The sequence below is a fragment of the Babylonia areolata genome, chromosome 3 (genome assembly GCF_041734735.1).
Source record: "Babylonia areolata isolate BAREFJ2019XMU chromosome 3, ASM4173473v1, whole genome shotgun sequence".
NCBI lineage: Eukaryota > Metazoa > Mollusca > Gastropoda > Neogastropoda > Buccinidae > Babylonia > Babylonia areolata.
The window spans coordinates 17,310,438-17,333,522 of NC_134878.1; the positions used below are offsets into that span (position 1 = coordinate 17,310,438).

The 23,085-nt window shown below is 38.4% G+C and overlaps 2 protein-coding genes across 2 annotated transcripts in view; both read right to left on the reverse strand.

The window, feature by feature from the left end:
* Nucleotides 1–4,691, reverse strand: part of LOC143280477 (uncharacterized) — a 21,604-nt gene extending 16,913 nt beyond the window's left edge. The window contains exon 1 of the mRNA XM_076585130.1: nt 4,560–4,691. The gene's annotated coding sequence lies outside the window, so the exon portion shown is untranslated. The remainder of the gene's footprint in view (nt 1–4,559) is intronic.
* LOC143280478 (uncharacterized) lies at nt 3,471–17,119 on the reverse strand. Its single transcript, XM_076585132.1, has 13 exons — nt 16,611–17,119; nt 14,680–14,828; nt 13,499–13,644; nt 12,734–12,823; nt 12,122–12,244; nt 11,171–11,224; nt 9,779–9,853; nt 9,174–9,296; nt 8,652–8,714; nt 8,025–8,171; nt 6,935–7,148; nt 5,623–5,736; nt 3,471–4,698 (listed from the first exon to the last, which is right to left on the reverse strand). The coding sequence occupies exons 1-12, from the start codon at nt 16,886–16,888 to the stop codon at nt 5,624–5,626; spliced, it is 1,575 nt and encodes a 524-aa protein (XP_076441247.1). The 5' UTR covers nt 16,889–17,119; the 3' UTR covers nt 3,471–4,698; nt 5,623.
* Between the last annotated feature and the right edge of the window lie 5,966 nt (nt 17,120–23,085).

Sequence of the window (23,085 nt, forward strand, 5' to 3'; positions counted from 1 at the left end):
TGGTTGAAATTCATTGCTCTTTCTCTTTCTCTATCCCTCCCTCTCTCTCACACATACACTATCACTCTCTCACTCCTATCAGCCTCCCCTCACACACGACAAGTTAAAAATCTTGGTGGTCAACATACCAGTACTGATACTTATTACAAAGGTAAAAGAATCCATGCCACATAAAATGATTATCAGACTTAAAACACACTGATCCAACATCAATGGCACATAATACAGAGACATAACAGACTTTAAAACCTCAGTATTCTACTGACCAAAAACAGCACTCAAGACAACAATGGAATAGATTCCCCACAAGCATCAAAGCTGAGAGACAGAAGAAGTTCAGCATAGAAAAACATCATCAGTGTACACCAAGGAAATCTGAAAACAATACCATTACAAAGAAATAGAATTTAAATGAACAATACTGCTGAAAAGACAATCAGTTCAGCAATGGAAAAGTTCAGCACAGAAATATTTCAGCAACGTTTAAATGCAGACAAAGAATATTTTCAGACAGGTAATGGATAAACCAAACTATACTAACCTGCTATATAATCATAAATACTGAATGTGATTTTATGGTATGATATTCAACAACATATCACAAATGAGACTGCTGTACTTCACAATATATCAGACATTTTTCTGATACATGATCTTCCAGACATTTTTTTTCACAACTAAGTATTGGCAACAATTACTGCTTTAAATTGTTTTGATGCCACCTACTATCAAGTAGGCAAACTATCTGTTCAAAACATACAGGGGTCTATTATTCAGGCAGAAAATCATCACACACACACACACACACAAAAGAAAAAAGAAGAGAGAGAGAGAGAGAGAGAGAGAGAGAGAGAGAAAGAGAGATTTAAAAAAAAAGAAAAAAAAGAGAAAGTATGGTTAGCAGTGATGTTTTGAACAGGAAATTTCAGTATGACAAGAGAAGATGGTGGCTGTGCGAGGTGGACAGTGGAAATTTAACCCCTGACTGCTGATCTTTAGTGGAGGGTTGTTGCCTCAATGAGATGACACAGAGCTCACAAGACACGATGTGTAGGTCACCATAATTTCTTTCGATAATACATCGCTATTATTCAGACTACATCCTTTAGATAATACATAGCTATTATTCAGAAAAATCAATTACACTGCCTAACAGTAAACAAAAAGTTGCCCTTCAAATATATGCTACACTGACCTCATTTCACAAAGATTCAGTAGCCAAGGGGTCAAATGTGAACAGACAAGGAAAAAAAGACATGAATAAAAATGAAAAACAAAGAACACCTAATGTGTGTAACAAATTGATCAGCACAAATCAACCACAAAGCATTCAAATTGATCTTGAATGCATCACATGGTATTACTAACTGGTCACAATGTCATTTACTCCAGCTTTACTTGGCTACCTTGTCACTGGCATAGTACATCACACTTCTACACACATTATTTCATGCCATTCTCAAAAGGGGAGAAAATGGAAAGAAAAAAAAATCAGTATTTTCAGATACACAAAGTTTACAGGAAATAATAATACATCTGAAACAGGAATGTTTTAGTAGTCGTCAAAGTTAAATCCGAGATCATCCTATCCAAACTTGAAACTGAGATCATCCGATGCATGTTTTATAACTTTTCCAAGTTGCAAAAGTTTTATAATTTTCTTTTTTTCCCCCTCAGATTGCATCAACCATGTTGCTCCCTTGGCCTTTATATGAAGTAAACCTCTCCATGTTTTCTTTCACTGATGGATTGAACTGGGAATAAAAATGAATCAGTGGGACAGAGGTTGGGAGGAAAGTGGTACTGACAATGGCCACAGGGGAGAGAATTCATGGTGATAATCCTCCACAGGGATAGGGGAAAAAAAGGCCGACCTGTCTAACACGACACCACCAAACTTTGAGGGGGTGGCAACATGATCAGTCAAAATTGTTGGCTTTTTAGTGTGTGTTAAGTTCTGAGATAAAAATCTGAATTTAAATAAAGCAAAACTATTCTCTTCCATGCTTTTTCCACAAAAGTTACTGTAAATTTGCACTGATTTGGAAATCTAAATGATTTTGGTGTCTTTTTTTTCAGTCAAGGAGTGATTTTTAATCAGTTTCCGTATTTACTTGTTTCGAAAACTGAGATTAACATGCTCAACTCAAACAGACAATTCAAGCATGGTCATAATTATCAACATACACATAAAAAAGCTCCAATATAAGTAATGACATAAATGAAGCAAACTGTACATCACAACCATGTGTGATTTGTGCATCAAAATATCTGACACCACTCAACAGAAAGCACAGCCAAGCACAAATCTGACTTGACAATCACAGATCCAAGCAAATGAAGAAAAGAACAATGGATAAATACATCATTTTCTTTTTTTCCTTTTTTCTAAACCATCTCTGGTGTCTTTATCATTTGAACTAAAAGCACAGCAATCAATAAATTAAAGCATCATGCTCCTCAATACATTTGAGAAACAAACAAACAAAAGAAAAAAACCCCAACAGATTCACATATCATGATGTACACACAAACTTCTGCTACAAATACAAGCAAATGCACCAATTTTTGCATGCACAGTCAGCGAGTCATCCAAAATGGGAAAACTGTTAATGTGTATCAGTCACTATATCAGATTATACTGGCCACATCAAACCTTTGTGCAAAAATATCAACAAGTATCTGTCCATATTTATGTTGAAGGACCAGGGTTCCAATAAATTTCACATACTTCCCGGATAGGTTTCCAGCTTCAGTTATTGACACCCTGTCACACTGGTTTTCCCTTCTGGTTCAGTGGGACGCAAACCCCATTGCAGTCATTTTACCAGCATTCTATTACATGTTACATGTAATATGTATGGCTGTTTTAAACCCTGCATTAGGCAGCTACATCCAATTTTTAGAGGTGGTTACACTAACAGATGTATAGACTGGGCTTCTGGTAAATCAAATCTCTTGACAACAACCCACCTAAACCCCCCAAAAATCTTTTCATGGATCTCATACACTTTCAAATCTAAAATGGTCAAGCCTAAAATAACTTGTCTTCCAATGACTTCTGATGGTCAATATTTAATTCATCTACACAGTTTGAGTTTTAAGGATGCATCAAAATGTGCATACTGATCCATACTTGCTACACCGCATCTTGGAAACAAAAAACAAAAACACAAAAAAGAGCATGAACTCAACATGCGCATCAAACCAAACGCACTGGTCTTCACAACACGCTGCAGTGTCTAAAAAGGTCAAAAAGAAGCCCAGCAGAGATAATGTGAATGCACATAAAATTATGTATTGACTACAGAACTTAGAAATTGGGAGTGAGAAATACTTTGTGAAGATGTTGCTTAAAAAAAAAAAGTCATTGGAATTTTTTTCATTAATGTTTTTGGATGGAATTTATTAATTACAAAAAAACAAAAACAACAAAAAAAACCCCAACCCCCCCAAAAAAAAACAAAAACAAAACAAAACAACTAATTAATTAAAGATGGAGATGTTTGAAAGCCTGATTGGCTGAGATCTTCAGACACGTGTGATCAACTCTTTATTCTAGATTTTGTCAGATATGGAGGAAAATGATGTGGATGTCTGAAGAATATTCCTTTTTATATCCATGATTTTATTTCATGCAGGAGTGTTCTTTCTCTTGTTGTTTTTTTTAAAATAAATATTCAAATACAATCAAAATACAAAGAAAGGAGGAGGAGGAGGAGGAAACAAATGCATAGTTTAAAAAAGCAATGAACTGATTTACTTGTTAAAATAAATATGATCACATTCTGAAAAAAAAAAAAAAATCATGTTTGTTTTTTAAAACCTTGTGCAAATGCTTGAAATAAAAAGAGAAGATGGCAGTTAGCACAGATCAAATGCTGAAACATGTCACTTTTTTTTTTCACACTCATTTTCAATGTAATTTCTGACATGATTTTTTAATGCCCCTTTTCTCCCCACCCCCTTATTTACAATTAAAACAAATCAAAATACATTGCCACATGCTTCGAAAGTATGTACAGGCAGATGATGATGATGGTTATGTCAGTGAAATTTTGGCACAGTGAGGATTAATGTCAATGTAAGCAGGAAGTAGAAACAGTAAACTCAGACCACTGACAAAAAAACACACACAAAAAAACAACAAAAAACAAAACAAAACAGGCACACAACAACATTCTGTAGTAAACTTTTGGGGAAAAAAACTGGCCTACTGAACAATCTGGATCACAACAATGAACTAACATCATTAAGAAAGTCTACTTAAATAAATAAATAACACCCTTCTTTGATAAACACTAATAAAACAATAAATTACTCAAGTGTTATAAATAGCAGAGAGACAAAGAGAAAGAGAGAGAGAGAGAGAGAGACAGACAGACAGACAGTCAGAGAAAAATGAGAGATTACACATACGATTCCTCCATTCCGAACTTCATTACAAGCAGTCTCTGCAACTACCACGCCTCAAACACACATACCCACCCAAACAAACATTACACACTTCACCACTACGCAGTACAACAGTCAGTATGATGCAGCAAGCTCTGATGAACCTGTTGGTGAAGGACAATCTGGCCGACGACTAAGCACAAACATGTGTGGGAAGAAGTCTCCTCAGTCCAGCTGGAACATTCACTGGCAGCACTCTGTCCCAGTCGTCTGTGGAGTGCTGGTGTCTCTCCCTTTACCTGACTGTAAAAGAAACAGAAGAGGGATGCGTTAGCCTGGGTGATAGTTTGATGATCAAAGTAAGCTTTTTGAAGTTACGTTTGTCTTGTTGTGTTCATTCCATGTCCAGTTATTACTCTTGTTCATGCTCAGTCAATTTTTGACTGGAAATCTTGAAGGAAGAAAAAAAGGAAGAAGAAAAAAATTGACAACAACTATAGCGATAAACCCCAGATCAGAAAATGATGGGAAAACTATGACCCAAGAACACTGATCTCCTTTCATGGTGACATCTTTGTAAATGATGATACTGTCTGTTTACATGTATGCATGTGGAGAGGGAAGGGGAAATCACAATCATATCACTGCTCTGCATACACATGTTGAGCAGCTCGCAATCCATATATGGTCTGAGAAAACAAAAAAACAACAACAAAAAAACAAACAAACAACAACACACAAACAAACAAAAAGAAAAATCGAAAACTCAATTTGTCTAAACTGACATGGAGAAAAATTCCAACATCAAGCAAAACAGACTCAAACTTTGTTGTTGTTTTTTTAAACCACAAACTGGAAGACACAAAAGATGCTTTCTCAATCTATCTAAACAAACATCAAAGCTGCTGGTAAAGGGTTCAGGACTTCAGTCAACCCATGAGTGTTGTTTCCACTGAAAAACAACAAAACAAACAAACAAAAAAACCTGTTTGAAAAAAAGTTGCTTACAGTCCAGATGACCACACAAAACCTATCAGGGGTGATTCTCTTCCCCTACACCTCCTGCACCCCACCCCTCCACCGTAAGAGGAAAATTTCAGGTGGTGAAATATAATGCGATACTTACTGACAACTAGTCCCACTGTTTAGAAAATCTGAACTGTTGTATTCTGCTAGTTAAAAAAGACCAAAGAAAGAATGAAGATTTGGAGGCAGACAGTTTCCAACCTTAACTTGGAGGGGTTCCAGACTTGGAGCCTGGCGCTGGCTGTGCCGATGTTGTGGTGCTGCTCTGTCCTGCCTGTATGTTCGATGAAACCAGGGCCTTCGTTGTCCTGTCACCTGAAAATGACATATCCGTGACAGTGTCTGGGATGTTCAGTGGATTTATACCTACTTCATTCATCTCATCCATTCATGGAAGTTCCTCTGCTACAGTGCAAACCCATCTCTGTGACAGTGTTTGGAAAGCTCAGCAGATCTGTACATGTAATTGCCCCATCCCATGCACAGAAGTTCCTTCGCTGATGTACACACCCATCTCTGTGACCATGTTTGGAAAGCTCAGTCAACCACCCATTTGTACTAAACTGCTGTTGTACAAACCTATCTCAAATATGGAAACTTCGAAGACTTTCAAACAAAAGGATTTTTTGTTCTAGTCCATTTTCTTTCATTTTTTATATACTTTATTTTTGATGCTCCAACTGTCCATGCCATTTAATGGCACTGCTCACAACCATCTTGCCCCATGAGCTAAAGTTAGGTCATCATGAGGCAGTACAGCAAGCTAGACCCTCCACGCTTTCTGAGTCACTTGGTTTTCAGCAGTGCATGTTCTGATTCAAAAGTGTGCAGTATGCCCCATGCTAAAATCCCTACAAACAACAATTACTGCTCAGTTGCAGAGCCAGACTGAGTTTCCCCTTAAAAAAGAGACTGCCACCATCTCCTTGTAAAACAGTCCACACTAATCTGCTAATCTGCCCTGTATCTAATTTCTGGCACTTTGTCTTTGCCTTGGCTCTTGTCTCACTATATGGAGAGTATTTTCTCCATTTGTTTGTACATGATCATACAATCCCGATGTGTCATTTTCATTACTGGAAATCATTTGCCATCTGTAAATAAAAATAAACAAGTACATGAAATATTACATTTTTATCTTTTTTATATAATAATGATGATTATCATTATCACTATTACCATTATTGTTGTGCATAATTCCAGTAATGCAAACATTGAATCAGAACAATAACAAAAGAAGACAAAATTTTTGACTGATGACATGCCTGCCTGCAGGACCATAGAAACACACACTATTTCCCCCTCCCCCATCTATTTCATTTATCAACTTGTTCATTTTCCATTTCATTTATTTACATTTTATTCTATTTACCTTTCACTTTTATATATTAAGCATTCCTTTTACCATATAAACTTCAGATCAGTGTCACCACACAAATTTCTGATCATTTTACCATATTAAGTTCCGACTGTTTTCCCACACAAATTTCTGATTACAACACAAATTTCAAACCTTCATTGTTTTGTCCAGATTGACTGTTCTTGTTGGAGTCGTCTCCTTGTGTAGCACTGTTACGTGAATGCACAAGGCTGACAAGATCCCCCACCGCGGTCGTTATACTGGTGATGTTGCCAACTGCTGTGTTGAGTCTGGTTGACAGGCCTCCCATGTCCTTCTGTAGGTCACCAACCGTTCCTTTCATGGACGCCACTGTGGCGTTTAAACTCTGCAAACACAGCAGGCCAGCGAACAATTCAATCCCAAAGACAAACACAGTTCCTGGTGTAAATCAAATACTGGACTTCACAGTATTAGGTAGGTGGAAATACTGGGCAAGAAAATGTCACTGCTTCAACCAAATGAATGTCAGAAGAAGTACAAACAAAACAAAAAAAAAACCACACAAAAAAACACTCATCCAAAGAACAGGTGAAGTGCTGTTTGTACACAGAATGGAAACTGTACAGACCAAGAATATTTCAGTGTGTAACTGTGTGTTAATAAACACAAGCATGTGTACCAAAAAAATGCTTAAAGCCTATATATTTTTTTTTACCCATAATCTAATAGAATAAAAAAACAACAACAATTGTCTGGTTGGAATCACACAAAAAACATAAGAACTCAACTGACATCTAGCTGTACTAAAACAACAATAACAAACAAGCAAAGCTGATGCATTTCCCAATATCAAACAGGTAAACAACGGTACAACTGAAACAACAACAAATGCCAAATTAGTTCAACTGGTCTTCTGAATTTCTGTTGTTGTTTCATTATTCATTATTATCTTTTCTAATCACTTTTTTTTCCTGACGTGACACCTGCAGGCACCTGCATGCTTCCAGTGGACTGTGGAGCCACTGGTGCTCCCATCATTGAGAACACAGACTGAATCATCTTCAGATTACAACAGACCATGCCAAACTTCCTTGAATGACAAAATTTTTACATTTACTGATCAAAACATGAAAGAAATACCCAAACAAATGAACAAACAAAGTCAACAATGAGACGCAAACTTAAACACAAACAGTCCACTTGCAAGCAGTTACATGCTAATCTCAAACAAGGATTATTCTTCTGAAATGCGATGACTCACACTGATGTCCATGTACATTTCACTTTTGAAGTGCTCAAAGTCGTCATGGTCCTTCAGCAGTCCCTGAATGACTCCATCTGATGGTGGGGGGGATGACGACGACATGTTTGTCAGGGAATCTGTCATGTTCAGGTCCCCAGATTGCATCTGCAGAAGCATCAGAACACCCTTCACACACACGCGCGCACACACACATACATACATGCAAAGTACATGTACGCACATGAATCACTGAATTTTACCATCTCATATCCCTTCTCTCTCTCTCTCTGTTAAGAAGGAAATTTGCAAGTGCCCACAGATACAAGGTGCAGAATTATGAATCCAGAGAAATGAAAGGTATCATTATGTATGTCTACAGAAAAAGAAGCAATACACATACACTCCCATACATACATGATCCTCATACAAAGAGGGTAGAAGAAAAAGAGAAAGAAACACAGAAAGAAGAGGAGGAAAAGGGTCAGATTTTTGAGAGAGAGATTTTTGAGAGAGAGAGAGAGGAATATGCAATTTCACTGCTCACATTGTCATGACATAATCTCCCAAACTAGCACCAACACATTCACCCAACCCCTCCCATCCCCTCACACACAGCGTGCAGCAGCAATAATCCCCACAACACACCTGGTCCAGAGTTTGCTGGAGATGGTTCACCTTGTCCTGAAGTTCTGTCAGACCTGGAGGGTCCTGCAAGAGCATAAGTCAGTGCTGGTCAGCTATCTAAAATCAAAATGGGATAACACTGAGTAGGTACCGATAGCCTCGCTTACTGAACTGAAGCTATGACTGAAAAACATCGATTTTGCCCATTTTCCCCAAGCCTGTAACGTGAGTGATGTTTACGAAATAGATATGTTTTATATGGAAATAGATGTCTAATCATATGCTAGCACTCTGGCGCTAGAAGTAACTTAACTGAAAAAGACTTTGACATCTACAATACTTCAAACTACATACAGAGCACTTACATCATTTGAGAGGGGACAGCTTAACTGAGTACCTCCTCTTCCTTAATACCATCAAACAATAAGCAAATCAAATCCTCTTCCATGGGGTATCTGTAACTATAACAGTGCACAGATATTCCAGAGTCTCCAAGTCTAAACACTGAGTAGGAGACATACAGGGTAAGAGGCGAGGACTTACAGCAGACAGGAGAGCCTCCTGCAGAAGGTTCTCGGAGTGGTTGAGACTGACAGCCAGCTGACGGACACTGTTCACCTGGTCTCTCAGACTGAGGGTGCTCTGGTTCAGTTCTTCTACCTGGCTCTGTCCCCAACAGTCACCACATGGGTCAACCCTCCTCAGGCATTCATTGTCAGCTCAGTATTTACACCTTTCGCACCTTGTGTGTGTGTGTGTGTGTGTGTGTGTGTGTGTGTGTGTGTACCGACCTGGTTGGGTCATGGCAATGATAGGGCAACAAAGGCAACCAGTCAACACCATACAGTCAAACAATTCACAAGCGTAAACTGATAAGTTGAGTTTAATGACCTGTCGGTTTAAAGCCCTTTATGTCTGTTGATCAGGGCTTAGGTCTTGGTTCAGTAAAGGTTGTGCTGACAGAGGGTGTGAGTTCTGGGGGGGAAATCCTGAACTGCCCTAATTAAAAAAACATGAGTAAGATCACAAACTTCCTCCTTCCACTTTTGTATTTTCACACACATAACTGCACACACACACAAAGACACACACACACCTGCACACACACACACACAGAGTAATAAAGGCAAAATAAGGAAGATTCTCACCTGTTGCTGATTCACATCAGCTGCAGCCTTTGCAATAGACTGGGACAAGGTGCTGTTGATCTGGGTCACCATCAACTGTTTTTGAGATCATGAGAAATGACAAGGTGTTGAAGCAATAACCGACTGAATTTAAAAAAAATCAGATTTGGTATTGTTCCTATAAAAAGTTGTGTTACCCTTTCCAAAATTCTGTAGAAGTTGTCAATTATTAACACACACACACATTCACACAGAGACGCACACACACTCATTCTTTCATGCATAAACAATTATGCCTGCATTTTAACAGGACAAGGAAATATTTTTCCTTGTTTTGACTGGGAAATAAATTACTTTAATTTAATTGGATATAATAAAATTTCTGTATTCTAAATACATATAAAAGAGAAAAAACACCAACAAACAAACATGTAAAGGTACAAAGGTGAACATGATGACATTTAGAAAAAGGAAATTTTCTATCTAAAATTACGTTTAAATAACATACTTAACATGACCCAACTAGTGCAGACTCCGGCAGGGGTCTGACATTACTGTCCTGTGCACACTACTATCCGCCTATGCGGAGAAAACGAAACTACCGCCGATAACCTCCCGGAAGTAGGTAACCTCCCCTTTGTCCCGCTGGCTAGCGCCCTCTTTTTCCGGCAGCCATTATGACTCCTGTACCTGTGCTCTTCATACGGCAAAGTTTTTTCATATTTTCTGTCTGTCTGTCGATTCTCTGGCGTTCTTGTTTTTTGTCAAATTTTGTCTTCAACCAGGTCACATAATTATATGGTTCGATTGGGAGATCGGGCTAAAATTAAGGCACAATCGCAATAAAAGTACAGAGGTGAACATGATGACATTTAGAAAATCCTTTTTCAGAGCTCCTTTATTTATACACTTGCATAAAATATTAAAATACTTGTGACAACCTTATGGATATATAGTCCCTCACAAGAAAACAAGTGTTCCCAAGCACCAGTCACATAAGAAATATTTTTCTACTCCTCAATTACATCTTTAGTGAAGATTTGAATATTAGTCATTTCTGAAGACAATAAACCAAGGTACAACATGAAACATTACAAGAGAGTTGTTCTTGGCAAAAATCTGGTTTTTTGTTTGTTTCGTTTTTATAAATCTGTTGTGATACAAAACAAAACAGATTTCTACACAGGCAAGTAAGAACTAGGTGGTGGTATTCATTAAGGCAAAGCACTTCTCCCATGGGGATAACAGACTAAATCTATTGTGACCAGAAAGTAACAAAATACAATGCACAAAAAAAAGAAAGAAAAAAAAAAACCCACAAAAGACACAAGTATGCATTTCTTTCTTTTTCTTTATCAACTGCAAACACAGCGCTAATAATAATATAAAGTTAGTACTGCAAGTGCTACTCACCCGTAGGCTCTCAGTGTCTGATTGTGAAACTCCTCCTTCCCTTCCATGCTTACTCTGCACATTTCAATGCATTCATCATGCATAACGTAAGCTGGCAGTATCACTTTACAATAAACATGCAGACAACACCCTTAATAATTTGATGCAGACCTCAAACATACAAATATGGGGGTGTGAGCAACCTTTTGAGCAAAAGCCAGACATGAAATGATGAATGATAAAATCAGCAGTTTGGGACACATGCCAAAAATTCACTGTCAAAGTATCTCCTCCCCCCGAATCCTCCACACATCATTTTTAAACAATCCAGGAAGAGAGAACAGCTGTGACTGGTCAGCAGTGGACTTTACTATTACTACTACTACTAATAAAACAAACTTGAGACAAAATTAAATTATATCATTTTGTAAAACTTCAGAGAGAGGAAATTTACTGAAGTTTACAACTGGTTCTGAGGATCAGCACACACAAACACACACAAAATACTGCAGGTCATTTAAGTATCTTTTGGTGGTCCTCACAACAAAGAGAAGATTTTTCTTATGCCCATGTCAGTTGTTAATAAAACAAATCTATTTTCGCACAAACAGCACAAAGACCTCTGCTACTTGTGTACAAACAATATCTGACATACATCACACAGCTTAACTGAACTGTCAATTAAGTGCACAATTCACTATTAAGCTTATGCAGTTGCAGTTACTGGCTCATGCTAGAACCAAGCAAGCAAATGAATATTCTCTCCATGTCTGAAACCATTTCCACTCATTTTTCCTAAGTGTTCGATTTCTGGCACTTGCTGGATAACTTTTATCATACTTTCCTCTTTTTTTTTCTGTCAGTGTTATCCTGTAATCAAACAAGTATATAGATTACAACTATGCTGGATACAACTAACATGAACATGTTTACAATTTAGGGAAACACACACACCATACACAATATTTTTACCTCTAACAAGGTAACTCTGCCAGTCAACTCTCCTAACTGGTTGGTTAAAGTCTTCTGCGAGTTTTTCACTGTTTTTACATCTTCCTGTGTGGAATGGAGTCCACTGCCAAGATCCGCTACAGTCTGGAAAAATACAAAGAAAAAAATGAAATAAAATTTCATAACCCGATTCATAATCTATCACTTAAATCTGTAAAAAAGCACACACATTTCTCTTCCTCGGCTGCACACAATGCTACCCATGAAATAAAAAACAACAACACACAAACAAAAAAAACAACAACAAAAAAACCACACACACACACACACACACACAGACAAAACCCACCCCTTTTTGCAATTAATCAGCTGTCTAGCTCTGAGATTTCCTTTGTACATAATTTTCCCATCAATAGCTTCATCCTAAGTTCTTTCCAGCACTCAGAACAATTGATGAGCAATACACTTCTAATTCTAATGGCTTTCAAGTATTTGAAATAGATGCCTCATAATCTAAGGGGTTTCAAGTACTTTCAAGGTGCACGCAAAACTTGGGTAAGTTGAACACCATTCATTTAATAAAGTATGTGATACAAAAAGGAGTTTTAAAAAAGGAGAAAAAAAGAGCCTCACTTTTGCTAAGCTGCCATCGTCGTCAGCATTTGCAGTGGACATCTGGATACTCTGCTGCTGCTGATGTTGTGCTGCTGCTAATGTTGCAATCTGCATGACAACAGTAAACGAAGATGAAGCCAATGTAACATCAATATATACTAAGTTCCTTGCCTATTTTCCTACTTCCCAACACACTGGCTGGTATGCTTCACAAGGAAAATTTTCTCTTTGTTACTCCTCTTACCTGTCTCTTTCTCTTACCCTCCCTTTTCCCTTGCTCATCTCTCCCACATCGTCTGTCTCCATCTCCCTCTGTCTTTCTCTCTTCCTCCCTCCTCTATAAGAGATGCGCACAAATGTGTGCATGTGAGCTATTGCATGCTCTGACATACAGCATGGAGCTGACAGTACATCTCCCAAGAGGCTTCATATGACTCATGTTTATGTAATGCTATGCAAATGTTATGCTGGTGTCAAGAGGGCTGGCAGTGTTAAATGATCAGGCTTATCTCTGGGTGCGTCTTAGGTTATAAATCACTGAACTGTAACTTGCCTGACTTAAAAATCATTTACTAAATCATGCTTTGATGCTAAAATAAAGCTCAGTATGCTTTTCGGACCCTTCTACCTGAAATTTATTTTTCTTATTGTGAATAGTAACAGAAACCCTAGTTTTTAGTGGTCAAGCGTACTACATTTCATGTTCAGTTTTGCTCTTTGTCAAAGAAGAAAGAGAAATCACACACATATGTTAAGAAGAGAACAACAGCCTAATGATCTCACCTGCTGCTGCATGCTGACAATGCTTTTGTTCAGGCTTTGTAGCCCATGTTTGCCTGTCCTGATGTCGTTCAGCGACTTGTCAATCAAATTCAGCTTGGACTGCAAGGTTTGCACCTCTTCAGGGGTGGCAGCATTTTTGTTCTCCACTGCCACACACATAAAAAACCCCTTCAGCATGTCCACTTCAGAAAGCGGTATGCTCACACACATGCACTACTGTTATCAGATACCATCACAGTTGACTGGGTAAGAAGCAACACTGTTACACAAAGTGAACACAGTACTTATATTACACAAACTGAACACAGTACATGTTATATGAGCACATTTGTCATGCTCGTTGTAGTGTAGATGTATACTCCATGTATAATGGAGAATTTAACACTGATGGCAACAGATGTTCATTTTTCAGTGTGCTGCCGTGTAATTATCAAATCCATGAAACTATTTTCGTACGTTATTTTTTTTACAATCTAAAATATTGATATAACATTAACAGTAACCATGTCTGAAACACAACATATACCATGGTTATGGTCAACTTAGCATGGCTCTGTCAAGACAGAAAAACAACAAGAAAACAAAAACAAAAAAAACAACAAAACTTGATGGATGCTGTGCTCAAAATATCTAACAGCCTGGTTCCATTTGCTGTGCATCAGGAAAACATACTCCACCCATAACAAAGAAAGTTCTGAACAATCATGTGAACAGTTCTTGACTGTACAAGTGCCTGTTTTCTCAAACTTTTAATTTTATGAAACAGCATGCTCATCTGAAACTATATGTCTTACCTTGTTTCACCACATCATTATCATCTGCCAAACATGCAACATATGCCAAACATAACTTCAGGAGTGAAGTGGTAAGATTTCACTTCATACCTAGTTTCATGAAACTTCGGCAGTGAAGTGGTCAGATTTCACTTCATACCTAGTTTCACATAATTTTGGCAGTGAAGTGGTCAGATTTCACTTCATACCTAGTTTCACATAACTTTGGCAGTGAAGTGGTCAGATTTCACTTCATACCTAGTTTCACATAACTTCGGCAGTGAAGTGGTTAGATTTCACTTCATTATTTCAGCAGCAAAGTGGTAACATTTCAATTAATTCCAGCAGTCAAATGGTTAAATGATCTGAAAATTTACACAATTCTACATATATAATTTTCTCCAAGACCTAGTTGCAGTCTGTCCCTAAGGTCGTTAAAGTCGCGTTTCAGTTCCAGATGCATCCAGATGAGGGTGGCACAAGCCAGCAGACAGGAAGTCACCAGCAGGGCGCAGGTCAGGGTGTAACACGTGAAACAGCAACTCGAAGAGCTCCAGCTGCAAAACAATAAGTGATTCATATTAAACTATATTTCAAATTCAATTAACTCTAAGTTTCCTCCCTGGTGATGAATACAGAAATAAACTTCCTTTTTACTTCTTTAAAAAGGCATTTAAAAACTTTAGTGGGAAATCAATTTCCACCACAGTGATACACTGATGCAGAAATTTCTGTAAATCAAAAAGTTAAACAAAGTTTTAAAACACAAGAAGAATGGAACTATAATTTTCCTGTTGTGCAATTACTAAGGCATTGTTTATGTACAATAATATACAGTCATCAAAACTGATAAGCAATTTAGCAAATAACAAACATATAAAACATCAATGTTAATGTTTATCAAAATAATGAAATACTGAAACTGGAAAGTATAATTTATCTAAATCAGTAAATGTACTATAACCAGTCAATAGCAACACTGACTGAATAAACTTTACATTGAGTGAGAATAGTCCTATTAGGTGTTGATGGTTTGGTCTATTGTTTAACCATATGTCTAGTGAAGGACAAAAGAAAAACACCAAGTCTCTGGTCTGAAGAGAAAACCTCAAGGGTTATTTTCCAAATTAATGAAAACACTTAAAGAGTTTGAAAGACAGAGACAGAGACAAGCAGGCAGACAGAGGGAGGGGCAGAAGCGTTTTAATGTAGTTTTATGGGGAAAAACATTTAAAATAAAATTGTTTATGAGCATGGACATTTTTCATGTTCCACATGCAGCCCTTTCACGAAAGCAAAACAAAGTGCAACAATATATCTATTTGAACGAAATAAAATAGTTAAAATAAGCCATGCATGTATTTCATCACTGAATGAAAATATGAAAAGAATAAATGCAGTTAGTTCTAGTTGTGGGGCTAAGTGATAAGTTTTGATGCCTTTGTGCACTAATTCATACAGTGCATTCATGTGTGTGTGTGTTGTGTGTGTGCTTTCCTACACATGAAACAATTAAGTTATTGCACTTATTCAGTTCATACGAATTACTATACTTTTAAGTTTAAGATTATACATGTTATGATACAATTAAGTTATTGCACTTATTCAGTTCATATGAATTACTATACTTTTAAGTTTAAGATTATAAACATTCAGGTTTACTTGATTTGGATTCAAGTATTTTGTTTATCAACAGTAGTACAGACAAACCAGTGAATAAAATGAAAAAAAGGAGTGGGGGCAAAGGTACAGTTCAGTAAATGAGAGATTGAGAGATTGAGAGAGAGAGAGAGAGAGAGAGAGAATTTAAAACTCAAAATAAAGAGAACTAGAACCACATAAAGATTTCATTACCAGATCATTTAATTCTTTCAATACTAACGTCTGCTTCTAATACCAACTGACTACATCTTATGAGTGCAGATGTGTTTGCGTGTGTCTGCAAGAGACAAAAGAATAAATGGGAGTGTTTGCATGTGTGTGTGTGTGTGTGTGTGTGTGTGTGATTTGGATGAAGCCAATGCTATCTTGGAGTGTATGTTCTCTTTAATTATAAATCAATTGCTTGCATAATTATATGTACAACAAACATTTGATCATGGTGTGCACATAAACGTAAGCTGTAATTTTTTGTTGTTGTTGGTAGTGGCATAGGGGAGATGAGGAGGCAGGTAAGCATGTTTGATGTTGTTCTCTTTAACATGTTGTTCACTTCATGTTCACACTACAGTTCCTGAGTCCTTGACAGAGAAATATTCTTAGCTATTACCTAACACACACAGGCATCAGTCATACATTCTTTCAACGAAAGGAAAAAAACAACAGCAATTGTATCCTACCCCTTGTCCTGTTTGTGTCCATGCATTATCCCGAACTCCTCCACCTCGGACGAACCCGAGTCGTTGGAACGGAGCAGCTCATGAGCGCTTGGCTTGCGACGCGACAACTTCTTGTCGTTGCCAACCAACGCATCCAACTGCCTCCGCTTCTTCATCCTTTTAGACGGTTTAAACTGCACACTGGACCTGACCCCTGCCTCCAGCTTGATCAGTTTCGCGTTGTCCGGCACGGGGTCGTCGATGGAATCATTCATCGGGCTGGTCTTTCGCAAAAGCATCAGGGCGGAGCATAATCAATGATGCGCCTTCCTTTGGGGACCGAGTGACGTGACGACTGCCACACAGAGGGCACGAGAGGGGCGGAGAGGGGAGAAGGAAGGGGTTGTGGCAGACGAACCGGAAGTCGTCATTTTTGTCAACACATTCGAGCCGATATATTTCACGGCCATAATATGTTAATGAGGTGAAGTGACAACTCTTTTTCCAACTGACACTTTTTTTCTTCTTTTTTTTTTTTAACTGTGGTATATCACAGCATGAAACGACAGTTCTTAATGTGGCTGCATTGCAAAGGATCAATGCACCGAACTCAACCATCAATGGGAGGCGGTCTAACTCTAAGAGAGACAACTCCAATTTACAACACTTTTTTTTCCACTTGATTTTTTCCCTTTGACCTTTCCGTAGGGCAAGGCCCGATGATTGACCCTGAACAAACAGTAACATTGACTGATTGAAGGTGCGCGCGAGTGTGTGTGTGTGTGTTTGTGTTTGTGTGTGTGTGCAAATGCATGCATGTAGTGATGTACATAAAATGTGAATGTGGAAATGAAAAAGAGGAATCAACACACCATGAATGCACTGCCACCATAAACAATGTTTCCAGTTTATTACATTCTCATTTATTTTTATTTTCATCTAACTGTGACATCTGTACCCTGGATGTCACACAATCAAGCATTTTGTTATTTTGTATTTTAATTGCAGATAATACATACCATCGCTTAAAAAAACAAACAAAAAAGAGAAAGAGAGAACAAGAAACAACAACAATTTCATTTCATTTTTACACTGTTGACATACACGTGTGGAGAGAGCCTTACAAAAAAATGCATCCAACTCACAGACACCTGATTTAATCTCACGTAAAATGTAAGTCATTGTCTCTATAGTCTACATAAGCTGTTTATGGAATGTATAAAAGCTGCTGCTGAATTAACTGAAACATCTGGAATTAACACATATGCCCATACGGCAAATGGCTATGCTAATTTCACCATTTTTAATGCATATTCTTATACTATACAGATAGACACTAACAAACATGCACACGAAAACACACACTCAACCATACACATGCATACATATGTACAGCATGTAATATGTGAATACATACACCGACATACACAAATCAATCATCAATCATCTCATGTGTTAAGAGCAACAATTAACACTGACATGATTCAGCAGTAAACTTGAGAGCAGATCACTTTGACATTTTAGATATGCAATGTATCATCTATTTTCATGATTATAGTATAAATGCAAGACTGAAATATGCATAGTCAACCACAATAACCAACCAACCAACCAACCAGAAATATACACCACAGGTAGCCAAACAAACAAAGCAAACTCTTTACTCACATGTATTGATCTGATCCTTGAGGTCTCTGATCTGATACATGAACCAGTATAACAAAATGCCTTGAGCCACCACAAAGCCAATAAGGATGGCAGCTAGTACAGCCTTGATCACTGTGCATACTGAATATTCATTTTTCACACTGACTGGCTGTTGTTGTAAGTTTGGACTTCTTCTGCAATCAAAGAAACAGTGAGCCATGAGCACAGAGTTGGTTGTTGTTTTTTTGATTTTTTTACATCTATACTTTATTTTATAATCTTGTTTTATAATACTGCTACAGCTTTTTAAAAAGTTTTAAAAAGCTTAGTGTAGATCGTTATTTGATGAATATGACTCTACAATGATCTATTAATTTATAAATCAGTAGTCTTATATTGGTTATAATCTCGCTCTGTATATATGTGTTTAGCTGTTAACACAAAATCTTATGAGAAAAGAATGAGAAAGAAGTAAAGAATCATTTGCTAAGTTGTTGAACAATTAAATTTGAAAAAAAAATATATATACTGACTTAGAGAATACATTTATGTAAATTGTGTGTGTGTGTGTGTGTGTGCGTGCGTGCGTGCGTGCGTGAGCGAGCGAGAGAGAGAGAGAGAGAGAGAGAGAAAGTGTGTGTGTGTGTGTGTGTGTGTGTGTGAGAGAGAGGCAGAGAGAAACAGAGACAGAGAAAGAGAGAGAGAGAGAGAGAGAGGGGACAAGATACCAAGGGGCAGAATTCTTAATTTTGAGGATAATTAATAGATAAGCACCGGTGTGCTTTTTAAAAAAAAATTTTTTTTTTTAACATGAAGTCCCTGCCCTGAATAGCACTACACAATACGAAATAAGAATTAAAGCATGATACATAAGAGAGGAAAACACACACACACACTCACACACATATGCACATACAGGCACAAGCATGGTTTTAGTAAAATAATATGGGAAAAAAAGAACAAAATGAAAGAAACAAACACACACAGCTCACCACAGACCAGAATGGGGGACGAAAGGTGAGGGAATTCTCAGAGAGAGAGAGAGAGAGAGAGAGTTGACGATGTGATCTAAAGTCAAAATTAAAAAAACCCCAAAAAACAAACATACAAAAGAAACTAGCAGCTGGCGAAGATGGAGAACAAGAACAAGACGTAGTTGACGAAAAGATAAAAGTGAAACTCAGAGGATAAAATTAAGGTACCGGTGCCTCGAATAGTGTCTGTTCGCTTACCTTGTTTTAGTTTTAACTTTTGTTTTCTTCCCTTTCAACGGCGGAAGGTTCAGATCTGGCACAGTGTCGCTGTCCGAATCAGAATAGATCAGGTTTACGTAGTCCTGAGACGAAGTTTTGCCATTCTTGGGCTTTGCTTTGGACATATTGAGGCCGCTCTAAGTCAGCTTCATAAGGTCAATGTCAAATTTGGAGACACCAGTCACCCGTATCAAACACACTGTCAGTGCGATTGGAATGTCAAAACTTTGTCAACTCCAAGCACCCATGACGTAATACAGGGAGCAATCGTTGTCTTTAACAAACTACGGTATAGTTTGTTTTTTTAATTTCAAATCTAACGATAGATAAACGTCCAGTTAAACATTTTTAGTTTTATATAATTCTCTTCATAGTTTGAAATTCAATGTATACTACTTGTTATTTACATCTAGGTAGACAATTATAATAAAAGAAACAGATCATCCCTGTGATCGCGGGAGGTAAGACGGGAGAATTTTTTATGCAGCCAAAAGAAAAAGAACTTTTCTGCTTTAACATAGTTAGAAAATTTAAATGAACTTGCGAATACCAACTATGGTAAAAATTTTAGGATTGGTAGTCACGCGAGAATCTTGTCTTATTTTGAACAGGTGGTGGTTAATGTTTGGAAAATAAAATTATTGCTATGCAGTTGCATCAGCGAAGTTTCCTGACCAAAAATACAGAAACATTGGCTTTCCGACTATTAATTTTCTTCGATGTCAGCATGGGTCACACACACACACACACACACACACCGCACGCACATCTACATGTTTCTACTTCATCAATATTTATACAGGGTTCGTTCTGAATATTGAATTTGTTAAGCCGGCTGAGAGCTTGCTTCAATTAACATGTCAGTATTATATCGCAAAATAAAAATATTGTTATTTGTCATACTAGGTATGCCGACTAATCTCTTCCCCCCTTCTCTCTCTCTCCCCCTCTCTCTCTGGCTCTCTCTGTGCCTGTCCTGCCCCCCCTCGCCCCCTGTCTTTGTAGACTGTGTTTCTTTCTCTCCCTCCGTCTCTCTCCGGCTTATGTTTATGACTCAGTTTATGTAGTATTGTGTAGTGCATGTTATGACATTATATATTGAATTGTGTAGTGTGGACCCTGTTTCGGGGCGGGGACTGGATGTAAAAAAGCGCGCCAGTGTTTATCTATTCAGTATCCTGTCTGTCCGCCTCTCTCCGCCTCCGCTCTCTGTGTGTTTTGCAGTGCCGTTGTGTGTGTGTGTGTGTGTGTGTGTGTGTGTGTGTGTCACGGTGTGCCAGTGCGCGCGCGCGCGGCGTGTCCCGCCGAGAGAGCATATGCAGAGAGACTCGGAGACTGACTGAGTGAAAGAGATAGACAGACAGACAAACTCGAGGGCCACCATCTTTCATAGTCTGGATCTTGACTAGAGGGCTGCGGGCTGATAGTCATCAAATCATCCATTAGCACCACTTGCTGATAAGACAGTCTGCCGAAAGTCAGGACTGTACGTGCAACCAAATCTTTACCCCACAAAACGCAGACCATTCTACACTCTTTCTGTGTATCAAACGGCGGTATTGTATCTCAGGAACTAGCCTTAGTGTCCGCCTGGGGGCAGTCAGTCAAAACTTTTGTTCTCGCTTCTGGATGTTGATGAAAATGGGATGCAAGACATAAACTATATCGCGTCTGTAATTAAAGTTGTTGTTTTTCTTCTTTCTGTTTTTCCCGGCCTCCAAGTCAGTGATGACCGTAATCACCTTAACCTTCCAACCCTGAAGTGCCCTACCTTCAATTCGTCGAAAAGACCGGACTTTGGCTTGTGTGTATGTGTATATATATATATATATATATATATATATATATATATATATCTCTCTTTTATCATGTCAGTTAGTCTTACATATGCATATTTTAGCCATTGTCGTGTCAGTGAAACTTCAGTGTAGACTTTGTACATTTTTTACGACACTTAGTCTAAAATTTCTATATATTTTTTTTATTGTGAAGCGCGGTGAGCCCCATCTGAGATGGGGGTACTGCGCTATATAAGCCTACATCTTATTATTATTATTATTATTATGATACATACTAGATCATCTTGCGCGTTAAAACTTAGCCAGATGGTTTCCCTTTATTCGACAACCAACAGGCGCCGGTTTTTGTGCATCACGGGGAAAGAAGTGTCTTTTCATATTGGTGACGTTCACTCAGTCCTCATTGCTGAGTTAGTTGCCATTATTACAGTGTTAACACACATCGTCGGTTGTCTCAGTTGACTTATGACCGTACGCCGAGTTCGTTTCTGTTCTTCGTCAGTGGAACGAGGTTAGCCTTGCAAACTTTTGATGTACACGGTCATTTTCGAGAACCGATGTGGTCAATGAAACACATACGTTTACACACACACACACACACACACACACACACACACACACACACACACACACACACACACACACACACACACACACACACACACACACACACACACATATATATATATAAGTATTCCGATGGATACTGCTGCAACTGTTTTATCCTTCTGTGGTGAGAAAAAGGTGCTCACGGGGTTGAAGATGGAAGCACAAAATCAAGTATTCTTGTGGCTGTCTCTGCCATAATATGCACAATAATCAACCCTATTTGTGAAAACAATTTTCATTGTCAGTTCATTGTCAGTCACCCAGTTCCCGGCGCCTCTCTCTTGGCCGGATGGATGTTAGACCTGTCAGTGGTATCAGTGAAGTGGGTTCCCACGTTACACTCGAATATGGGCTTACTTTCATTAGTCCCAGTATTTTGATTACTCCCACTCCCGGGGACAGAAAGCTTGCAACAACAACAGAAAATCCTGAGAAACCCGCAGCAGAGATCACCCTTCTTCTTCTTCACTCCTATGTACACGAGTGGGCTTTTACGTGCATGACCGTTTTTACCCCGCCATGTATTCAGCCATATTCCGTTTTCGGGGCTGTGCATGCTGGGTGTGTTCTTTTTTCCATAACCCACCAAACGCTGACATGGATTACAGGATCTTTAACATACGTATTTGATATTCTGCTTGCGTATAGGAACAAGAAGGGGGTTCAGGCACAAGCAGGTCTGCGCATATGTTGACCTTGGAGATCGGAAGAAAACTCAACCCTTTACCCACCAGGCGCCTGCCGTCACCGCGATTCGAACCCGGGACCCTCAGATTGAAAGTCCAACGCTTAACGACTCGGCTATTGCGCCCGTCTCAGTAGACATCATCCTATGTACTGAACACAAAAGCATTTTTCTAGAATAAGTTGACTTTGACTAGTTGTTGATAGACGACAGTTACTTTACGATGCCGGTATTGTACAAAACCTAGGAGTTTCTGAGTGAAACACACACACACACACACACACACACACATATATATATATTTTAGATAATTATCTTTCGTTGCTGGCTTTTTCAGTTAGTGTCGCATAACTCGCACCCACCCACCTCAACTCCTTTTCTCCTGTCCCTACCCCCTCACCCGACTACCACCGCCCCCACCTCCACCCCCAGCTATTGCCTACCCTGGCAGCCTCGTTCTTTTTCTGCACCAGCATCAGCACTCCACAGGGAGCGCGTTCCAA